Source organism: Ammospiza caudacuta, chromosome 3 (genome assembly GCF_027887145.1).
Source record: "Ammospiza caudacuta isolate bAmmCau1 chromosome 3, bAmmCau1.pri, whole genome shotgun sequence".
Classification (NCBI taxonomy): Eukaryota; Metazoa; Chordata; class Aves; order Passeriformes; family Passerellidae; genus Ammospiza; species Ammospiza caudacuta.
Window position 1 is genome coordinate 72,699,694 of NC_080595.1, and position 19,060 is coordinate 72,718,753.

General features: G+C 39.5%; 1 protein-coding gene across 3 annotated transcripts in view; it reads right to left on the bottom strand.

Moving 5' to 3' along the window:
* Positions 1 to 18,090, bottom strand: part of ARMC2 (armadillo repeat containing 2) — a 69,078-nt gene extending 50,988 nt beyond the window's left edge. For all 3 annotated transcript variants that reach the window (XM_058801123.1, XM_058801122.1, XM_058801124.1), the window contains exons 1-6: positions 17,937 to 18,090; positions 17,640 to 17,692; positions 14,875 to 15,122; positions 14,188 to 14,260; positions 11,823 to 11,994; positions 10,434 to 10,644 (exon numbers count right to left, since the gene is read on the bottom strand). In XM_058801123.1, the coding sequence (XP_058657106.1) occupies positions 10,434 to 10,644; positions 11,823 to 11,994; positions 14,188 to 14,260; positions 14,875 to 15,092 (674 nt within the window). In that variant the 5' untranslated portion in view covers positions 15,093 to 15,122; positions 17,640 to 17,692; positions 17,937 to 18,090. The remainder of the gene's footprint in view (positions 1 to 10,433; positions 10,645 to 11,822; positions 11,995 to 14,187; positions 14,261 to 14,874; positions 15,123 to 17,639; positions 17,693 to 17,936) is intronic.
* Between the last annotated feature and the right edge of the window lie 970 nt (positions 18,091 to 19,060).

Consider the following 19,060-nt stretch of genomic DNA (forward strand, 5'->3'; position numbering starts at 1 on the left):
GTTGTTTTTTAAACACCAGTATCAACACCAGTATCACCAGTTTAGAGACTTAAATTAGTAGGAAAGCAAATTGTTCTGTGAATACCAGCAGTAGAACCATGTATGCTTTTGGGAAACATCCTCATAAGTCACCCAAACTTCCATTATTTTCAGAAAATGAATACACTGAATACCTATATAATTGGGAATGGTTCATGGGCAGGCTTATCTTTAGGGAATATGTACAATTTAGGAATTCGGTGAGAGATTATAAAATCCCTTTACGTGTCTTTACCACTCTGTCAACTTCATTTTAGTTACACAGCCTTTTGGTTTGTTATCTTTGCATTTTCATTTAGGATTGAAATTTAAATAGAAGTACCTTATTAAGAACAATGCAGTTAAAATATGATCAACCTATTATAAAAAATAAGTCACCTACTATTGAAGGGAATTGGCTTGTCAAGAGAGTGGTTGCCTTGGAAACAAAGTCAATTGGCAGAAATCTGATCGTCTGATAAGGGCCTCATCAAGAAATCAACTGACAGAGGCTCTGATGATTTACAGAAGAAAAGGAACTTGGCAACTGGATCATTTTTGTCCTTCTCATATAAAAGAAATAATAGTAGCATCAATGAAGAACACTGCTCTCTTAAATGTACACAGAGTGTGAGGACTTCCAAAAAGATAGTGAGCCAGTACTGGAGTAGTGTGGTGAGGTGGGTTGACCTAGGACAGATGTCAGGTGCCCAATCACACCACTCTTTTCACTCCCCCCCTCAGCAGGACCAAGGGTAGAAACAAGATGGCGAAAAACCCACGGGCCAAGACAAAAACAGTTTAATAAAACAAAAGCAAAGGCCACTTGCAGAAGGAAAGAAAAACAAAAGATTTATGCTCAACTTCCCACCAAAAGCAATGTCCAGCCATTTCCAAGGAAGTAGGGCTTGAGCATGCACTGATTGCTCTGGAGGACAAACCTCATAATAATAAACACCCCCTCACTTCTTTTGTCTTAACTTTCACTGCTGAGCAGACATCATACACTATGGAATCCCTTTTGTCTAGCTGTCCTGGTTATGTCCCCGCAAAACACCTTGCCCACCCTAAGCCTACCGGTGCCAGGCTGCAGTTGGAGAGACAGGACTGATGCTGTGGAGTGCTGCTCAGCAGCAGCCCACTGCTCAGACCCAACACGTGTTCAGTATTTTCCTCTGGTGAAAGAATGGATAATTAAGTGAAAGTTGCATTTATGAAGCAATTCTGCATGTTTAGAAATTTACTTGCTTGTTCTTGCCTTGAGCCTCTTGCTTATAGTACACCTGCAAACTCTCACCCTTCCATGGTATTCCAGGGAAAACTACATTTCTATGAACTATATCCCAGAGGCAAAGAATTGAACTAGTAATCTCCAAAGAAGCTGCACACAACAGCAAGGTTTGAATCACAAATGTGAAAGTAAGGTCCCAATGAAGGAACAGTGCTTAGGCTCCTTCCTCATACTGCACCTTAAACATCTGAGAATCTGACTACCTCCCTACCCAAAATCCAGGCATTGGGCCTGAATTTTGTCTCACACTATCCCACAGATTTAGACCCTTACCATCACCCCTGCTACAATTTTGGCCCAGGAAAGGTGATATTTTCCTTGACAAATGCCTGAGCACAGGGCACAGATAAGCAGACTACCTGTGTGTATTAAAAATAGGAAGGTAATTAAAAATAGTTTCATTGTATTGATATAACCTATGACACTGGAGATAGACACCAAGCCAGAGGCTCACTCCTTTGTTTAATTAATTATTGGTAGAGATGTATGGCTGGTACCCCTGATTATTTAGTTACCAGTTAAGAAGGACATATGGTCTAACACTAACAAGTTAATGCTTCTCTACAGAATTGTATCTATCAAGCACCTGTGGTCAGCAAGGTAGCAAAGCTCAACTAGAACAAAAAGAGAACATGACCATCTTTTCTGAATTGTCCAGCTTCAAGACATTCCCTCTTGACATTACCCTCTCCTCACAGTATCCTGTATCCTCCTCAAAGCATCCTGTAACATCTTATATATCCTCACAGCTTTGGGAGGCAAAACTAGATAACAAAGTGGGAGAAGAACAGAGGAGCACAGTAATTGAGATAGCGTAATAAAGAATGAAAAATATACAGGTTACTTTTCAAAGGGAAGAGCAGGAATAAAGGGGAATGAGAAAAAAATTAGGACAGCAGGGATGGAAAACATCATAAGCACCATAGTATCTCCTTCTGCAAGTGCCAAGGCCTCACACAAGTTTGCTCATCCAGATGTTATGAGCCTCTCCTTTTGTACCCATGCAAAATAGATCTATGGACTCTCTCCTAAAGTAGAGACAGGAATTGGGAATATCCCATGTAAACTAGAACCTGAACAGATTCTTAAAAAGGCATAGAGCTACTAACACACAGACTGTGCATAGCATGCCCTGAGTAAATGCTGTAAGAAAACCCTAGACTGTAGACACAATCTGATGTCTGGAAACAGATTTCTTTTCCATTTTTAAACATGCCCTTTTTATTAAGCCGAAAAACTCTAATTATGGGTACATGATTTCTACACATCTGTAACTGCAGAGCCCTTTCTATATCTATAGAACCACCATTCTTATCTTCAAGTTACTTCCTCAGAAGCAAATCTAAGCTCCAGATAGTTTGTTTAACCTTAGAGCCCTTTTATATTTGGTCTTTATTTTGATAAGGTAAACAAATCTTTTTTCTTCCACTTTCTCCTCAGAGTCATTCAGTTTCTCCCCACTGTATTTTCCTTCATTACATCCCCTTCAGCTCCCACAAAATTCCTTTTTCTAGTTTATTTAAAAGCCAAAAATGTGGCTGAAATTTTTACAAAATTATTTTGGATCCATGACATATCAATGTTTTCAGGTCTGCAAAAGTCTAGGAGAGCAACTTCTAACTTTTCACAAAGCTCTAAAAACAGTGCAGGCACTGCAGCAGATGCAGACTGTTTATACATAAATGCAAGCACTGAACATCTCATTTTACCAACATACATTGTGTGCATTGGAAAGCCAGACATGGTGTATCTACACCCAAAAATCAAGACATTTTACTAAGTGTAAGGAAGAACAGATTTCAAGCAATGCTAAGCAGATTTTGGGGGCCCATCCAGGCAAGCCAGATGTATCAAAATGACTACTAGGCACAAAGGTGTTCTTCCAGACTCGTTCAGAATTTGGTTCCCATGACTGGATAATCCATAAACAGACAGGCCATTTAGAAATAATGTTATTTGAGATTTTACTCACCTGTATATTCAGAGTGTGACTACACATTTACACTGTAATCTGGGTTTATTGCTAGCACTGTCCAGGATGGCATGCCTTATATTGGTAAAGATCATTTGGCTATTTAAGCAGCTGAGTGCTTCTCTTTCAACCGAAGTTTCACAATTCTGTATGGACTACATAGGGAAAAGCTGGAAGGAGGTGTTGTGGAAGTATATACAACCAATAAATCCTTAAAAAGAACCATCACAGGTAAATAGTTTTTCCTGTTTTGAGTGCTTGCCATGGGGGAGAAGAGCTCTTGTCCCACAGTCAATGATGGTGCTACAATGCACCCTAACCCTCCCTCCATGTATTGAATGATCTTGATAAAAACTCCTGCCAAGCCTTCTCTTCTCCACGGTAAACAGTTCCAGATCTCTCAGCCTTTCCTTATACAAAAGATTCCTTCACATTTTAGCAGCTGGATTCCCTCCAGTAATTTCAACATCTCTATTGCATTGGGGAGCCTGGAGCTGGTCCCAGCAGCAAAGGTGTAGTGGAGGTTTTCAAGACACAAATGAACAGCTTGCTGGAAAATCTCATCTACTCTCTTTTCCACAAAAGATCAGGCCAGATCATCTTCTGAGGTCTCTCCCATCCTGAGCTTTTATCCTGAACTTGTACATCAGGACCTCTAGGTGTTTTTCTGCAAAGCTGCCTCCCAGCTGGATCGCTCCCAGTATATAACAGTGCCCGGGGTTGTTCATGCCCAGATGCAGGACTTTGCACTTGTCTTTGTTAAACTGCATCATGTTCCTGTCAAACCATTTCTCCAGCCTGCTGAGGCTCCTCTGGACAACCCTCTGGTATATCAGCCAATGGGTTCTTTACCTACTGACTGTCAGCACTTTAAAAAAAATTATTCAGAACTGTGGTCTCATGAACAGCCCAAGAGATCTCTTGGCAGGAGCACTGTGGAGCACCATGCAAAGATACGTAGGGCTCTAGAGCAAGTTTATCAGGGCACAGCCTATCTCAGCAGCTGTCTCCAAAAGAACAACAGCAGCTCCAGGGAAAGTTAAAGGAGCTAATGGTGATCCTGGGAATTAGGGTACTAAGGACAATGGAGCAAATCCTGAGTCAGCAGCAAGGGACAAAGCGGTGCAAGGGGCCCAAGGTGAAGAAGGGGAGGAGTCAGATGTGGAGCTGCAGCAAGTGAAACTGCTATGGATCTTCTCAGAGCAGGTTCATTTACACAATGCTTTTGTGCTAAAGTTCTGGAGCCACTGTTTCAGAACACAATCCCCTGCTACCATGATTCCACTGCTGTACGTGTTTAGTGATCAAGAAACTAGAGCTCTAACTCTAAACCAAAATTACTGATGTTAACAACAAGACATTGCCCTGTAGACTTTGAAAGGAAGTATAAACAACATTCCAGTATTTTTGCCAAAGCAACTAGTAGGAAGTGTTTTTAGCTTTTGGCAAAATGAGAAAAATTAGTATTTAGTTTTTTCATTTACTCTCACAGAAATTAATTTTTCCACACACCAATTAACATTTGCATTTCTCATTAATCCCTTTATTCCAATTTCATTATACTATCCAGATATTTCATGTTGCCAGAAGGACATCAGAATTAGTTTCTGGTATTGCCTTTCATTATTTGAATAGTAAGGAATATGTTTTTTATTGCAAACTAACTGATTCCTTCCTGACCATAACTTAGCACTTGAAAAGCACTCTATCCTTTTAGACAAAGAATTGACCTTCACTGAGCCACTTAAGAGAATCTGTCCCTATTTTACTCAGTTACCACAGAATCTTCCATTCTGTGATGTCATCTGAGGGACAAACAAGACAGATAAACAGAATCTGGAAATAAGCCTCAAAGAAAAAAAAAAAAAACCAGTATAATAGCTCAATTTTTAAATACTATTTTCTTTTTCAAAAAAACAATGGAGACAAAATTACTGGCAGACAGCTAAAAGAGATATAAAATAAAGTATTAAGCCAATTACACACAATTTGAGTCAGTTTTACTTCTCATCCACAAAACTTCTCAAAAGCATGAAAATAATTTAAAACCTGGTAATATAGATGTCCTGAAATTATTTCAGGAACTGCAGAGGGTTATAAGGAACATAACAAGAAAATGAAAGAAACAAAGGGAGTGAAAACTATAATCAAGTGCATAACTGATACCACTGATATGAGAAAATATAACTAGTAGAAAGACAACATAATTTGTAAAAATATATTGACAAATAGACCAACTCTCTGAGTCATCCTAAAGATGAGTAAATAACAATCCTGTAAACACAATCATGGGAATAGCTCACTCATTTCTTATGACAACTCCAGCGATAAAAAATACAGCATTTCTTATTTACCCAGGCTGTTGATGGAGAACCTCATGCACATGTTAAACAGTATGACTTAAATAATAATCAAGGTTGATGAAAAACTTCAATCCTTATCCTTTTTATTCTTCATAGTCTTTGCATATTCTGTCTAATATTGAAAATATTAACAGTATCTATTTGGGCAGAGTATCTTTAGGCAACCAGACAACTGACAGTCTAATTCTAACCATAAAAAATATCTACAACATTAGCCTAAATATATTTGAGTCTGAAAACCACACCCTCATCATCTTCCTAACTTGAATCTTGAATACACACTGCATTTCTAAACAGAAAATAAATTTAAATCCATTGTTACTACAGGTCTACCTAGACTGAACTGACATTTCTTCTCTACCCTTTGCATGGCACACTTTCCCATTCCAGAATTGCAATTCAATTGGTATTAAGGACTCTCAAGACCTAGATCTCCCAGATCTGGAGACCAATTATATTGACCTGAATCTAAGTGCTAGAGTGGAAAGACTCTTTAGAGTACAGGGTAAAAAGGGGCCTAAACTTCACTGTCTCTTTCGTGATCTAAGAGACTAGAGATAAAAGTTACCTCTTGCCCTTTTCTTTAGAAGTCTGTAACATGTTCAGAAATAAAGAATTCTTCTTCCCCAGTGTTCTCTCAGTATCCCTTAACCCTATACCAAACCAGGCACCTTCTTGAAAGGGTAGGTGTCACAATCTGGAAAACATTGTAGAAAGCTTCACCTATGAAGGATTTCCCACCACTCAAAATCAGTTATCCAAATAGGCAGTGGAACTGAGGCAGCAATAGATAAAGATTAATTGGGAGCATGTTGATTTCCTGTTTCCCTGTCTTTATGAGAATTCCAAAAGTTGTCAATATACATAATTTTAAAAAATATAAAAATATAAAAATACTGAAAAAAATCTGGAGAGTCAGCTACACCATACTTCAAACCAATAGCCACACCATATCATTTCAGAAACATAATCCAGAACAAAACAGAATGGGTGTTTCCCTCAAGAAAAAAAATTTCTCTCCTCTGTGGAAATCCTCTTCTTTGAGGAGAAAAAGAATGTATATTTTGAGCACAGATGTGAAGGTAGTTTAAGCAACCAGAGAGAAGTAATTTCCAGCGGTCCCTCCGACCCACCCTATTCTATGAATATATGATTCACTTTATCATTTAATCCTTTGCTTTTATCATTTTCTATTGAAATATTCCAAAACTCTAAAAAAAGCACAAGAAGGAGAAACTATTCTCATGGAAGAAGAATATATTTCAAGGATACTGTAAAACAGGCATTCAATAAAGAGAGAAATGGTGAGAGAAAACAGAGCACAGTATATCTCCTTTACAGTACCTGCTAATCCTTTTGTAGCTCTTTATAAAACTCGCTTATTAAAAAAGAACAAGCCACTTGGGAATGAACTGTTTGCCTCCCAACTCTTCCTCACCCAAGGCACCTCTGCTTTTAAGAAGTTCTGGAATGACATCTAAGCTTTCAGAATATTGAGAAATTGGAGTAGAAAAAAAAAAATCATCATTCTTTCACACCCAGGAAACTGTTGCTCTTCATCAGCAAATCTGCCATCCCTGTTGACACTTCTCTTGAAATATATGAATGCAGAAAACATTTTAGAAATTTCACTTTTATAGCAATCACAATAGATGGCAAGGCACAATGGTTAGAGGAAGATGTAAACAAAACTGAGCTTCCTTATGATTGCCAGAAATTGTTCCTAGCTTTCCTGAGGCAACATGTCAATAAATTCAATCTGCTTCAATTAATATACCTATTCTATTACATCTGGAATGTTATTCGGAAAACAGTATTGCAAACAAAATGGCAAATGGCTTTTTCCCTCAAAAGGTCATTTTCTTTTTTTCCCCCAGTACCTTTACAAGGCAGTTGTGATTTCATTAACACTGCTTATTCTGTTCTTCAGTCTGTGGGACAACAAAAGAATGTGAGACAGAAAGTGATCAAGTCTCTTGCTGGAATAGAATACCTCCCTTGTCTTTAAAATAAATATAATAGCACTAATGGCAGGAATCTGCCATGCTATTTTGTCATGCTCTACTGTTTCCTCATTAGCAGAAAAAAGGTTTAATCAGGAAAGTTATTTCAGGACATGTACAGGAACTGTAGGGAAAGGGGAGTAGGATACCCATGCTTCCCCCTGTATGAAGTGTACTACATCTACAATCCCCTTGCTTAATTCCTTTAAGGGTTTTAAGTCACTGCAATACAGAATTGAGGCTGACACCTGCTTCATATAGAAAATGACAGGACACTAGATAATAAAAGATTTGACATTCCTTTAAGCTTTCATCCTGTTACTCCTGAATGCGATGTACTTTAAATAGAAAATACCTTGTAACCCTATACAAGATACCTCAAGTATTTATGATACAGAACCAGATGCAATCTAACCTTACAATCATCTAATAAACATGTTCTACTGAGAAAGAATGCCAAATCTCTCACTGCAATGGCCCCTCTATGGTTCTGGAGCCTTTTACATACAACTATCATGAAGACCAAACTCAACAAACTATACGGAAGGCGAGGTTTGTGGTACCTTTCAACTGCCACGTCAGATGAAGAATGACATCTCTGAACTCACCCAAGCACACAGAACAAGGTCTGCCTGACTTGTGGAGTATCATACACAAACACTGGACCAATGTGCTCTTTGGTCTTAGCAAGAAGATAAAATGTATGAGAGCAGCTGAGATTATCCACACCCATCCCATCACATGATGGCCTGAACTGCTTGGGCTGATCCAGATGAGAGACCTTTGTCTGTGGCTAAAGGGAAAGCATTTTGTATTATACTTGTGCATCTTGCAGCACTGCAGATATACATGGTGCTCTAAGCCAAATGAGCACCTAAATGGTGTCAGGAAGCTTCACTTCCTAAGCATTGGCAAAAACCAGCTCTGACTTGAGTACACAGAAAAGGACTCACAGGAGAGGTAAAAATGGGCTATTTAAAAACACACATCTTGCATCCAACACAGACAGATGGAGGAATGTTATATTTTTCTACCATTTTGGAGAGAACTAGTCAGAACAATACCGGAAAGCAATTTTTTGTATTATGTTAAGGCCAGTAATTTGAGATCTAATTTAACTGATGTATGAGACTCATGGTTGCAAAAAGCATCAGTAACAAAAATGCAAAACCAAAAATTTGCAGAGCTCTTGTTCTTAGAAGGAGAAGTGTACAATTTTGAACAGACAGGAAGCATGCCTAATGGGTTAGCTGTTCAATTATACATGCAAGTTTTAAAATTATGACTGAGAAAGAAAGTGATTCTTTTGAATTAGCAAAAGTATCAACTGACTCTTTCCTGTCAGAGGCATTTGGACACCATCAACCAAAACAGCAACCCAAACAGAAAGCAGAACTGAACAGCAGGATGCATATTCCACAAAAGCAACTATCCATCTCCACTGCAACACTGAAGTACTTCACGCCACACCTTTATTAAATAAAATTCAACTACAGTAATTGATGTAGTATGATAATCCAACTAGTCTTTATCTAAGAAGTTATTAGATCACTGATTTTAAAGAAAGAAAATTATATTGCAGTAAAGTATTCTCTTTGGTCCTTAACTTTTCTTTTTTTTCACTAACATTTTTCATCTCTACTCTTATTTTCTCATTCTTCCTCCACACTCATGGAGTTTTTTCTTTGCTACAACAAATCTTCATTCTTTTAGAATCTGTCTTTTTTTAAAATCCTGCTTACAGTTTAATATAAAGGAGTCCTATGATAGCTCTGTTATGCATCATTTACTGTAAGAGCCTCAATGGACAACATTCTCTTAAACTATTCAGTGCTATCATCAAGTTAGTAAATGAAAAGCCTTTCATTTTATAAAATTAAGAACAGAGTCTTAATATCAAAGGTGCTTAAGAATATCCAGAGAAATAGCTTTTCCCTAAACATACAAACATGCTAGAAAGAAGATACGTACTGGCAAATATGTCTTTTTAATAGTGAACAAGTTTTACAAGGATGTGTTTTGAAAATAAAGTGTTTTTCATTCTTTGTTGCTGAGACTGCCAGATCTGTCAATGTTATTAGCACAAAACAGCTGTTCATGTGACTGCTAATGCAGCAACTGATACACCAACTACCCACAGTGCCACAGGGCTACTGCTCCCTGTGCAAGAATTCACATCTAAATGAAAAGAAAAACAAAATAGTTGATTATGAATTAAAGAATGGATATGATATTCCAGGTCCAGTAAAAACAGACTGCAGGCATGTGAGTCTCATTAATCCCTTACACCTACTTGGTCATGCAAAAAAAAAAAAAGAACTAAAAATTAAAAGTCACAAAAAAAATTCTGCTTCTATTGCTAAAGAGTTTTAGCCTGGTTTTGGTGTATGATCACATATCTGAACTGAAAGCATGGCTCTACTCATCTGTCAAGCTAAGTGAAGATGGCATAGCACCTTAAAACAACAGGAGTAAACTAAAAAAGCAAGCACATTAAATTTAAACTTGAGGATTTTACAAACCGTGACTAGAAGACTTGGTTTTGAAATGTTAATGATCAAACAATCATATCAAATAAATTTCTACCACCAAGATTTTACAAATTAGTCTTTTGAATGTCGAAACTTCCTAAAAGAAGAAACGTAAATTTTTCTAATAATCTAAACACAGTTTCATTTTGAAGCACATGTAATGTTATCATCAGATACCATTAATTTTAAGCATTTTGATATTGCACAATTGAGTATCCTGGAAGATGCACATTACCATACTTGACCAATGCTGACCTTTCTCCTTGCAGCTGAAGTGAAAAGTTTCCTGGTGTCCCTTCCATGGAGTCTTCACTTCCTGATCTGCTGGTATGTTCATTACAAATTAATTGTCTACTCTCATCATTAAATGATGTGTACAACTTTTGTTCTGCTAAGCAGTTATTATTACTTCTGTCAAGACTATTCATCATCATAGCTGGCTCTTCAAAATCAAGTTTCATTTCATCTGAAACAGTCAAAGAGAACACATTATGTTCAAGTGTTATTAATTGCTGCTTGTCGTGTTACATTATCAAAATTTGCTTGTATCAATTTAAAAGCTGAGAAAGCTTAAGACTATTAGGAGTAAGGTAGTCAGTGTCTTCTTATGAACAGTATTTCTTAAAGTCTTTTGGGGTTGTGTTTGAAGTTTTAATATTTCATCTCCATGATTTCCCTTTTGCAAATAGGTGGATTGTACCTGGTGAAAAAAAGTCATTGTATTTCAGGAGCTGAATATTATGAAGGAACTCAGGAAAAAGATAGCTGTTAATCCTGTAGCTTCTATGTACATACAAGAAGAACCTCCACAAATAAAACCCCTCACATAACATTTGCATGATACCAAAAGGGAAGAGTCCAAGGCAGGTTACAAATACACCAGCTTCTCAACTTCTTCAATTAGTAACATCAGCTTATTAAGGCTATATGAAGTGACACATTATATAAAGGTATATTTATAGAATAAATACATAAAAATGAAGTAAACTTTAGTACGTAAAAAGTGAAATATTCAGTTTATAATGAAAAGTAACAATTCTGGACAATGTAAGAACTGTCATTATAAATCAATCTTCTGAAATAAAGACAAAGTCCCAGCACACTTCATTATAAGCCAACATGCATGAAGCCAAGACGCCATTTCCCATCTTCAGGAAAATTACTTTTAAATCCCACATTTGGTGAACTTTATTAAACCTACACTAATGAAACTCATAACAACAAATACGATGCAGTTGGAGGCCTGTCAAGACATATAATTCCTTTTTATTCCTCCTTTTAGGCTCAATAATCCATCAGGGAATCTCCTTACATGATGGCATCTCATTATCTCTTCAAGCATATCAGCATTTAAGGTTAATTTTACTCACTGATGACAACTTTCAGTAAAATTCCATTACTTGGAAACCTACAGGAAGAAGAGGCACCTGAGCAGTTTTCAACTCATTTTCAGTAGTGCATGCCAGCATCATTTTGGGAAACCAGAGTTTCAAAACTGCCTTAAACCCATTTAAATACTTCCAGAATTCACACTGAAAGGACACACAAATCCTTTAATGTATTAATAATTCGTGTAATTACCAATATTAAAACCCATCATGCAGTAATCTTTATAGCAAATAGTATGTATCAAAACATTCTTACTCTGATCCAGAGGAACCACCTTAGCAGAAAATAAATTTTTCAGAGAAGTTGCTCTAAATAAGCCTTTGCAAGCTCTGCTGACTTTTCTAAGCTCTGCAGCATCAGCAGGAGGTGTTGGATGGAAAACAGAAGAAACTTCATCTTTTTTTTCAGAAATGATTACTACTGGTTTCTGTGACAAAAATAAAGAAGACTTTTAAACAAAAGCACAGATAATTTAATTTTCATTTAAGTAAAAAATAAAAAAAACCAAACCCACACAACTTCCAACAAAGGGCTAAGTTCAAAATAAAGCAGAAGTTACACTGGCTTGCTCATTAAGAAATTTTCATATCCTGAATCTACTGATACCATTCCACCAAACAAACCAGATATCTATACCATTATTATCACAGAAAGCCAACATTCAGGAGTGCAGAAAACAAAACCTAGCTTGAGTAGAACTCAGGATTATTTAGTCCTCGTAAGGACTACATCTGCAGCAAGCTTATTTATCAAAGAAAATATTGTGCCAATGACTATTGCTAACAATTCTAGAGATACATCTGTTCTTTGATTTGCTTTTGAACATTAAAACAGTATCTCCAAAGCACTCCAAATATGTTCACATCACATGTACTACTTTCTGTCACACTGAGACAAATCATGCAGATCCAGAAACATGAAAGTCCTAGTTTTATGTCAGTGTCTTGCATCTTAGAGGAGGTGAACAAGTCCCTGAATCTCTAGTGTCAAGCACTTGTTGTGCCCCTGACCTACATAAAGTACTGACCTCTAATATCAATACCAATTTCCTTAAAATAAAGAATCCACTAAAAAGTCTCCAGCCAATACTTCAGAGCTCTCCATAGTATTAAAGAGCCAGCAGGTGAGACTGACTACTTACAACCATCATAATTAATATGGACTCTTAATTTACAGTGTATTAACTTATATCCATTGATAAAGCAAAAAAAAAAAAAGCAGGTTTTGCATGGGTCTGTAGTTTACTCTAATTTTTTTTCCACTCTGACAAAACACATAAAAATTTAACACCAGTTAAATCCAAACAGTTCTTAAATCCAAATGTAGATATACTTAATCTAAATAGAAGTATGCTCAGAATTTTTAAACTTGATTCATGTAAATACAACCCCTTATCCAAATTACTAAATATAAATTTTCTTGGTTATTTCCTCTAATTTCCTAAAGAATTTCCTAAAGGTTTCTGTCTGGAAAAAGCAATGTATTCAGCAAGCACACTTAATTGCTATAGCAAGCTCTGTTATCTTTGGTACTAAACAAATAGTCGTGACTTTATCTTATATTTAAAGACCAAATATAAAAAAAAACTGTGAAAGAGCAGATACACTTATAAATTGAAAACAATTCACAGCTTTCACAGAGGGAGAAAAGTGGTTCTTAAAGGACCTCTATCTGTTTAGAAATAAAACTACAATCATGACATTTTATAGAAATGTAAGCCAAATAAAAAGCAACCTAGCTCCCTTCAAATTACTATTCACAGAACCACAGAATAGATGAGGGAAGAAAGGACCTCTGGAGGTCCAAGCCCTGTACTCAACTACAGCCACCTAACCTCAGTTGCCCAGGACCATGCCCAAGAAGCTTTTGAAGATCTCTGAGCAACCTATGCCAAGGCCTCGTCACTTCACAGCGGGAAAACTGTTTCCTGAGGTTCAGAGGAAACCTCCTGTGTCCCAGTTTGTGCCCTCTGCCTCTGGTCCAGTCACTGCAAAGAGGCTGGTCTCATCCTCTTTGCACCCACACTTCAGGTATTTACATCCATGAATAAGGTCCTCCCTTGGTCTTCTCCAGGCTGAACATTCTCACCTCTCCCTGTCCCTTCATTGCCTTTGGGGCCATTCATCAGATTCTCTCCAGTTGCTCCATGTCTTTCTCATACTGTGGAGCCCAGAACTGCATACAGCACTCCAGGTGTGGCCTCAACAGTGTTGAGTAGAGGGGAAGGATCATTTCCCTCAAGCTGCTGCCAACACTCCTCCTAATGCAGCCCCAGATACCATCAATCACTTTCCTAAAGCCAGGGCACACTGCTGGCACATGTTCATGCTCATGAACTTCACCTATTTTAGTAAACTTACACTGAAAGAAAGCTGACTCAAGTATCAGTCCTCCAATTCTTGTTAATGTCACTTTGAATCATAAAGCAAAACGGCAATATGTAAGTAGTTTAAATTATTTTCCAGTTTCTTTTGGAGGAGAACTGACTTAAAAAGTCTCAGACTAATGTTACAACAAGCCTCCACTTTTCCCAAATGTCTTTAAACCATGTGTTTTCCTAACACTACCAAGACACATAATTTTATATCAGTACTGCAGGAGTTATTTCCAGAGTACTTACATGAGTCAGTGGACTTAGACGAACACCAGAATTCGGTCTTGATTCAGATGAATCAGAACTGGATGTATCAAGACTAATGAAGAAATGAAACACAGTTAGAATAAAACAGATCCAGAGATGTATGATCAGCTGTTTTTTTTAATTGCATGCTTCTTCCCTTTGCCAATGAATATGGGGAAAGGGAAGAAAGGAAAAGTGACAAGAGCACATCATGGTAACAAAACTCCACCTAGAAATAATTTTGAGCTAGTAAAACTTTGTTTGAAAATGAGCATTTCAAACTGCAGGACCTAAAATTTCACATTTAAAAGATCACAAAAGGCTCTGAAAAAAAATCTAGCACATTGGTTATAGGAAACAAGCAAGCTTTCACACATTCTAGGAAAAAAGCTGAAGACTATCTCAATTAAAAGCATTCAATTGTCTCAAGAAAAGGTAAGTAACAGACTATTTTCTTATGCTATTCTGCACATAAAAAACTAGTGTAGTGACTGCCTCTGGTAGCCCTAATCCAGAGAAACTTCCTGAAATGTAGATTAACACCAACAGTAAAGATCATTAGAAGAAGGCAAAGGATGTGATTAGGAATACAGATTAACACAGGGAAAATAACCACCGGAAGCATAATTAGAGAATCAAATCTCTTGCTGCTAAAGGATATTTAAAAACATCTTAAAGCCACAGTACCTAAAAAGTACAGGGCGTCTATTTTGAGGACAACGTGAGGATTGAGACCCAGAAACTTTCCTTTGTTCATCTGTAGGTGTGAATGGTCTTGGAGTTTTTACTGTTTGTAGAGCATCTCTGGCTTCATTTACAATCTCAGAACTGGTCCTAGGCTTTGCCACTGACAGCCAGTAGAATGGTTCTGCTTTTCTTCTGTTTTCAGTCTTTGAAGCTTGCATTCCTCTGCAAAGTACTGCACAGGAAGAACACTGGAAAATATATGTGAATGGCACAAAGTATTATGTTAGTTTTAAATTACAAACTATTAATTCATCACTGGTTATGCTACCACAGTAAATCCTAGACAGTGCTGAAATAGTGGGAAATAAAGTCCACTGATAATGCATTTTCTCTCTATTCTTCAGTTCTGTAGAAAAATACTGAAAACCAGAAAGCATCTGTCATGGAGGATCTACCGTCGTTTTTTTTACAGGATGCTAAAATACATCATTGTGCTTCATGGGCCAAATGTGGTCCTCTACAATTCCATAGAAAATCTGTTTCTTGACACTTGGTTACTTGTGAAACACCACAGCCAAAACAGGAATTCAACAATATGCTGCAAAGAGACAGGTTTTTCCAACTTAGGAAAAACCTGATATTATTGAGCTTATAAAGGGCAGCTTACTAATATGTCAGAGGCATCATTATCAGTAACTGAAGCACAGTTATCAGCAACTGATAAGCAGAGACAAAGAAGAACAGGCAATCCATTTTTTTCCTCTGAAAGAAGCGACTCCCCAACCCCAAGCACAGGCAAAGAAAGACAACACTAATGTAAGTTATAAACCCAAACTTCCAATCAGCATTCTGTCCTGCTGTAGTTTCTGGGAAATGCAGTGGGCAGTGACAGACTTGCTCCATCACGCCCTGTACCCACAACCATCACTATCATGGTGCAGTTCTCTGTAGGTATCATCCTTGTCATTTTACAGCAAACTCATCGTGAGTCTTACACCATGCAAAATTCCTCTTCTGCTTTCAAACTTACCTAAAAACAAAAATATGTTTCTGCACTGTGACTCAGACCATCTGGTAACTTCTATTCTCTTACACAGTTTATGACAATGAACTGACAGTAGATCAGACACCATCATCTGGGTTATTTCTAAACTATGGAGTAAAAAATAATCTTATATTCTTAGTTTCTTAGTTCAATTCTTACTGTTCTGCAGTCTAACTTTTTCAGCTGCTTCTTCTTTCTTTGAGAGCTTGCCCATTCTGGTAGTGTCTGTCATTGTTGCACACCCAATGTAAAACTGGGTAAGGAGAACTGCACCAACTCTTTCACTAAATGATGCGTAATTGAAAAAAACTCAGGAACAGATCAAAAGCCTGAGAGTATCAGTGTTTTTAATATTAACTTAATACAAGTAATATATTAATACTAATATATTACTTGTTTTCACTGTGACTGAATTTTGTTCTCTATGCTCCTTACTCTTCCCTCTATTACAATTAATAAAACAGTGATTAAAAAAACAGTAAGGAGTAAGGAGTTCCACTGCACCTGTCTGTTTAGAAAAACTTCTACAGTCAGTTCACACTGGGAAAAGCAAGGTAGGCTATCATTCCCCATTCCCCCAGCTACTGGGAGCCAGAATTTTTAGAAGGTCTTCTCTGTAGACCTTATGTCTGATACAGATGGCAATGGTCCTGTGCAGGGCCAGGAGCTGGACTTCATGATCCTTGAGAGTCCCTTCCAACTCAGCACATTCTGTGATTCTGTAATTTTGCTCCCCAGTCCCAGCAGGAAACAGATAGAGGGAAGACTGCAGCGTCAATGGGGACAGCATCACTGGTACACACAGATCTTGTCCCTCACTACTGTCACCATTTCCCAAGTAGCCTTTAATTTGCACAAGTGAAGAGCTCCTCTCTGACTCTCTGCTGGGAGGTAGGAGAGTGTCCACAGCAGTGTCTGAAAAGCCATACTTGGGCTCTTGTCTTTATTCCCCAGTTGTTTACTCCAGAAGTCTGGTCTTTGCTGCACAGGAAGATTTTTAAGCAGTAGAGAGCAGTACAGGATCCACACATTAGTCCCAGCATTGTCCAGAAGTGAGACAGCTGTACTGTCACAGCTCTTATCTCAGTTCAATCAAGATTTGAGAAGCATGGCTGACTACATCAGATATGGCACCACATTGGCTCTGCCATCTCACACTGCCTCTGCCATTCTCTTCCATCTCAAGACCAGTGTCCTTTAATTGCTAGGGTGCAGAGTGGGTGTATTTGCAATCACTAAGTACAGTGAGGAAAAGCCCTGTATTCAGGCTATGAACATTCTGCTCTCTGACATCCAAATCCATGTTCTGTCTGCCCCAGCAAATCTCTACAACAGTTAGCACACAGGTACAGGTTTAGTAAAAGTCCCAGAATCACTGAGGTTGGAAGAGGCCTTTAAAATCATCAAGTCCAAAGCCAACCCTGCACTGCCCCTGTAACCCCCATAACCCCATCAACTACTGCCAGATCCTCCTAAACACGCCCAAGGCTGGTGACTCCATCACCTTCCTGGTCAACCTATTCCAGTGCATGGCCATCCTTACAGTGAATTTTCTTTTTCTAATACCTAATCTGCATCTCCCCGTCTCAGCTTAAGGCCATTTCCTCCTGTCCTTTCACTGCAGGCAGGGTAGAAGAGCTGGGCCCCACCTCACTACACCCTCCTTTCAGATGTAAACAACAGCTAATATTAGACATAGCTCTCATTAACAGAAACTTACCAATCACAACTGATGCACTTTCACACCGGCGAAATTTTGACGCAGAGAAATCGCTATCAAAGAGAAAAAAGAACGAAATTAAGAGAGATGAGTTCTCAGCGGAGTGAGGTTTCCAGGGCAGCCGTGGGACAACACGTCCCAGAGGAAGCCCCCAAATAAGCAGCACCTGTGGAGTAAACGCTGTCCCAACCCACACCCGGCAGTCGCGCCTCCCTCCCGAGCACGGCAAAGCTGCCGGGAAGCGGCACGGGGATTACCAGTCTCGGGCCGCTTTTCAAAGCCTCCCGCCCGACTTACCGCACAGTCCGGCCCTTCGCCCCCGCCCGGCCAGGCGGCACCCCCAGGGACGAGCGCTACGGCCGGCGGGGGCACCGGGCGCTGCCCGGGGGACTCGGTCGGGACCCGCCGGCGCCTCCGCAGGGCCCAGCCTCGCTCGGCCGCCCGCCGTTCCCATAGCAACCGTACGCGGGGCCGCCCGGGCACCCCGGGGCGCACGCGCCAGCACCTGCGGGCGCGTGCGCGGCGCGGCCGCTGCCGGGCAGGGATGGCGAGCGCAGATCCCAGGGATGGCGAGACCAGATCCCAGGGATGGCGAGACCAGATCCCAGGGATGGCGAGCTCAGATCCCAGGGATGGCGAGCCCAGATCCCAGGGATGGCGAGCTCAGATCCCAGGGATGGCGAGCTCAGATCCCAGGGATGGCGTGCTCGGATCCCGGGGATGGCGTGCTCGGATCCCGGGGATGGCGTGCCCGGATCCCAGGGATGGCGAGCCCCGATCTCAGGGATGGCGTGCACGTATCCCAAGGATGGCGTGCCCCTCCTGCCGCGGCGCTGTCCCGCAGCACTCTGCGTTCCTGATGCAGAGCTGTCCCCGTGGGCAGTGCTGGCCCGCGTTCATGGACAGCGTGGTGGCGGCTGGCACAAGCCAGGGCGCGGCTGGCAGAAGTTACTGGGGTGACCTGCTGTTGTTGCCAATTTAGGGACGCTAAACACAGACACGGGGCCCGGTTTAGACAGGAGGTGTTTTTTGTTCTGTGCAGGGTGCAAGGTGAAAGTGTTACACAAATCAACTCAGATTCTCAAAAATTTACAGAATCACAGAATCGGTTGACTTGGAAAAGACTTCTGAGATCATCGAGTCCAACCTATGACTGAACATCACCATGCCAACTAGACCGTGGCACTAAGTGTCATGTCCTGTCTTTCCTTAAACTACTCCTAGGGTCAGTGACTTCACCACTGCCATAGGCAGTCCATTTCAATTACACTAAATATACATTTTAGCAAGCAAATCACAGTTCATTGAAAAATTCTCCTGTTGGTATTTAACCTTTATTGGTTTAACGATTTTCTTGCTTCTTATGCTAATTAGTCCTCATGCTCAATCTTTCTCTTCTTTTGAGTTGGTGGGATTCTGGA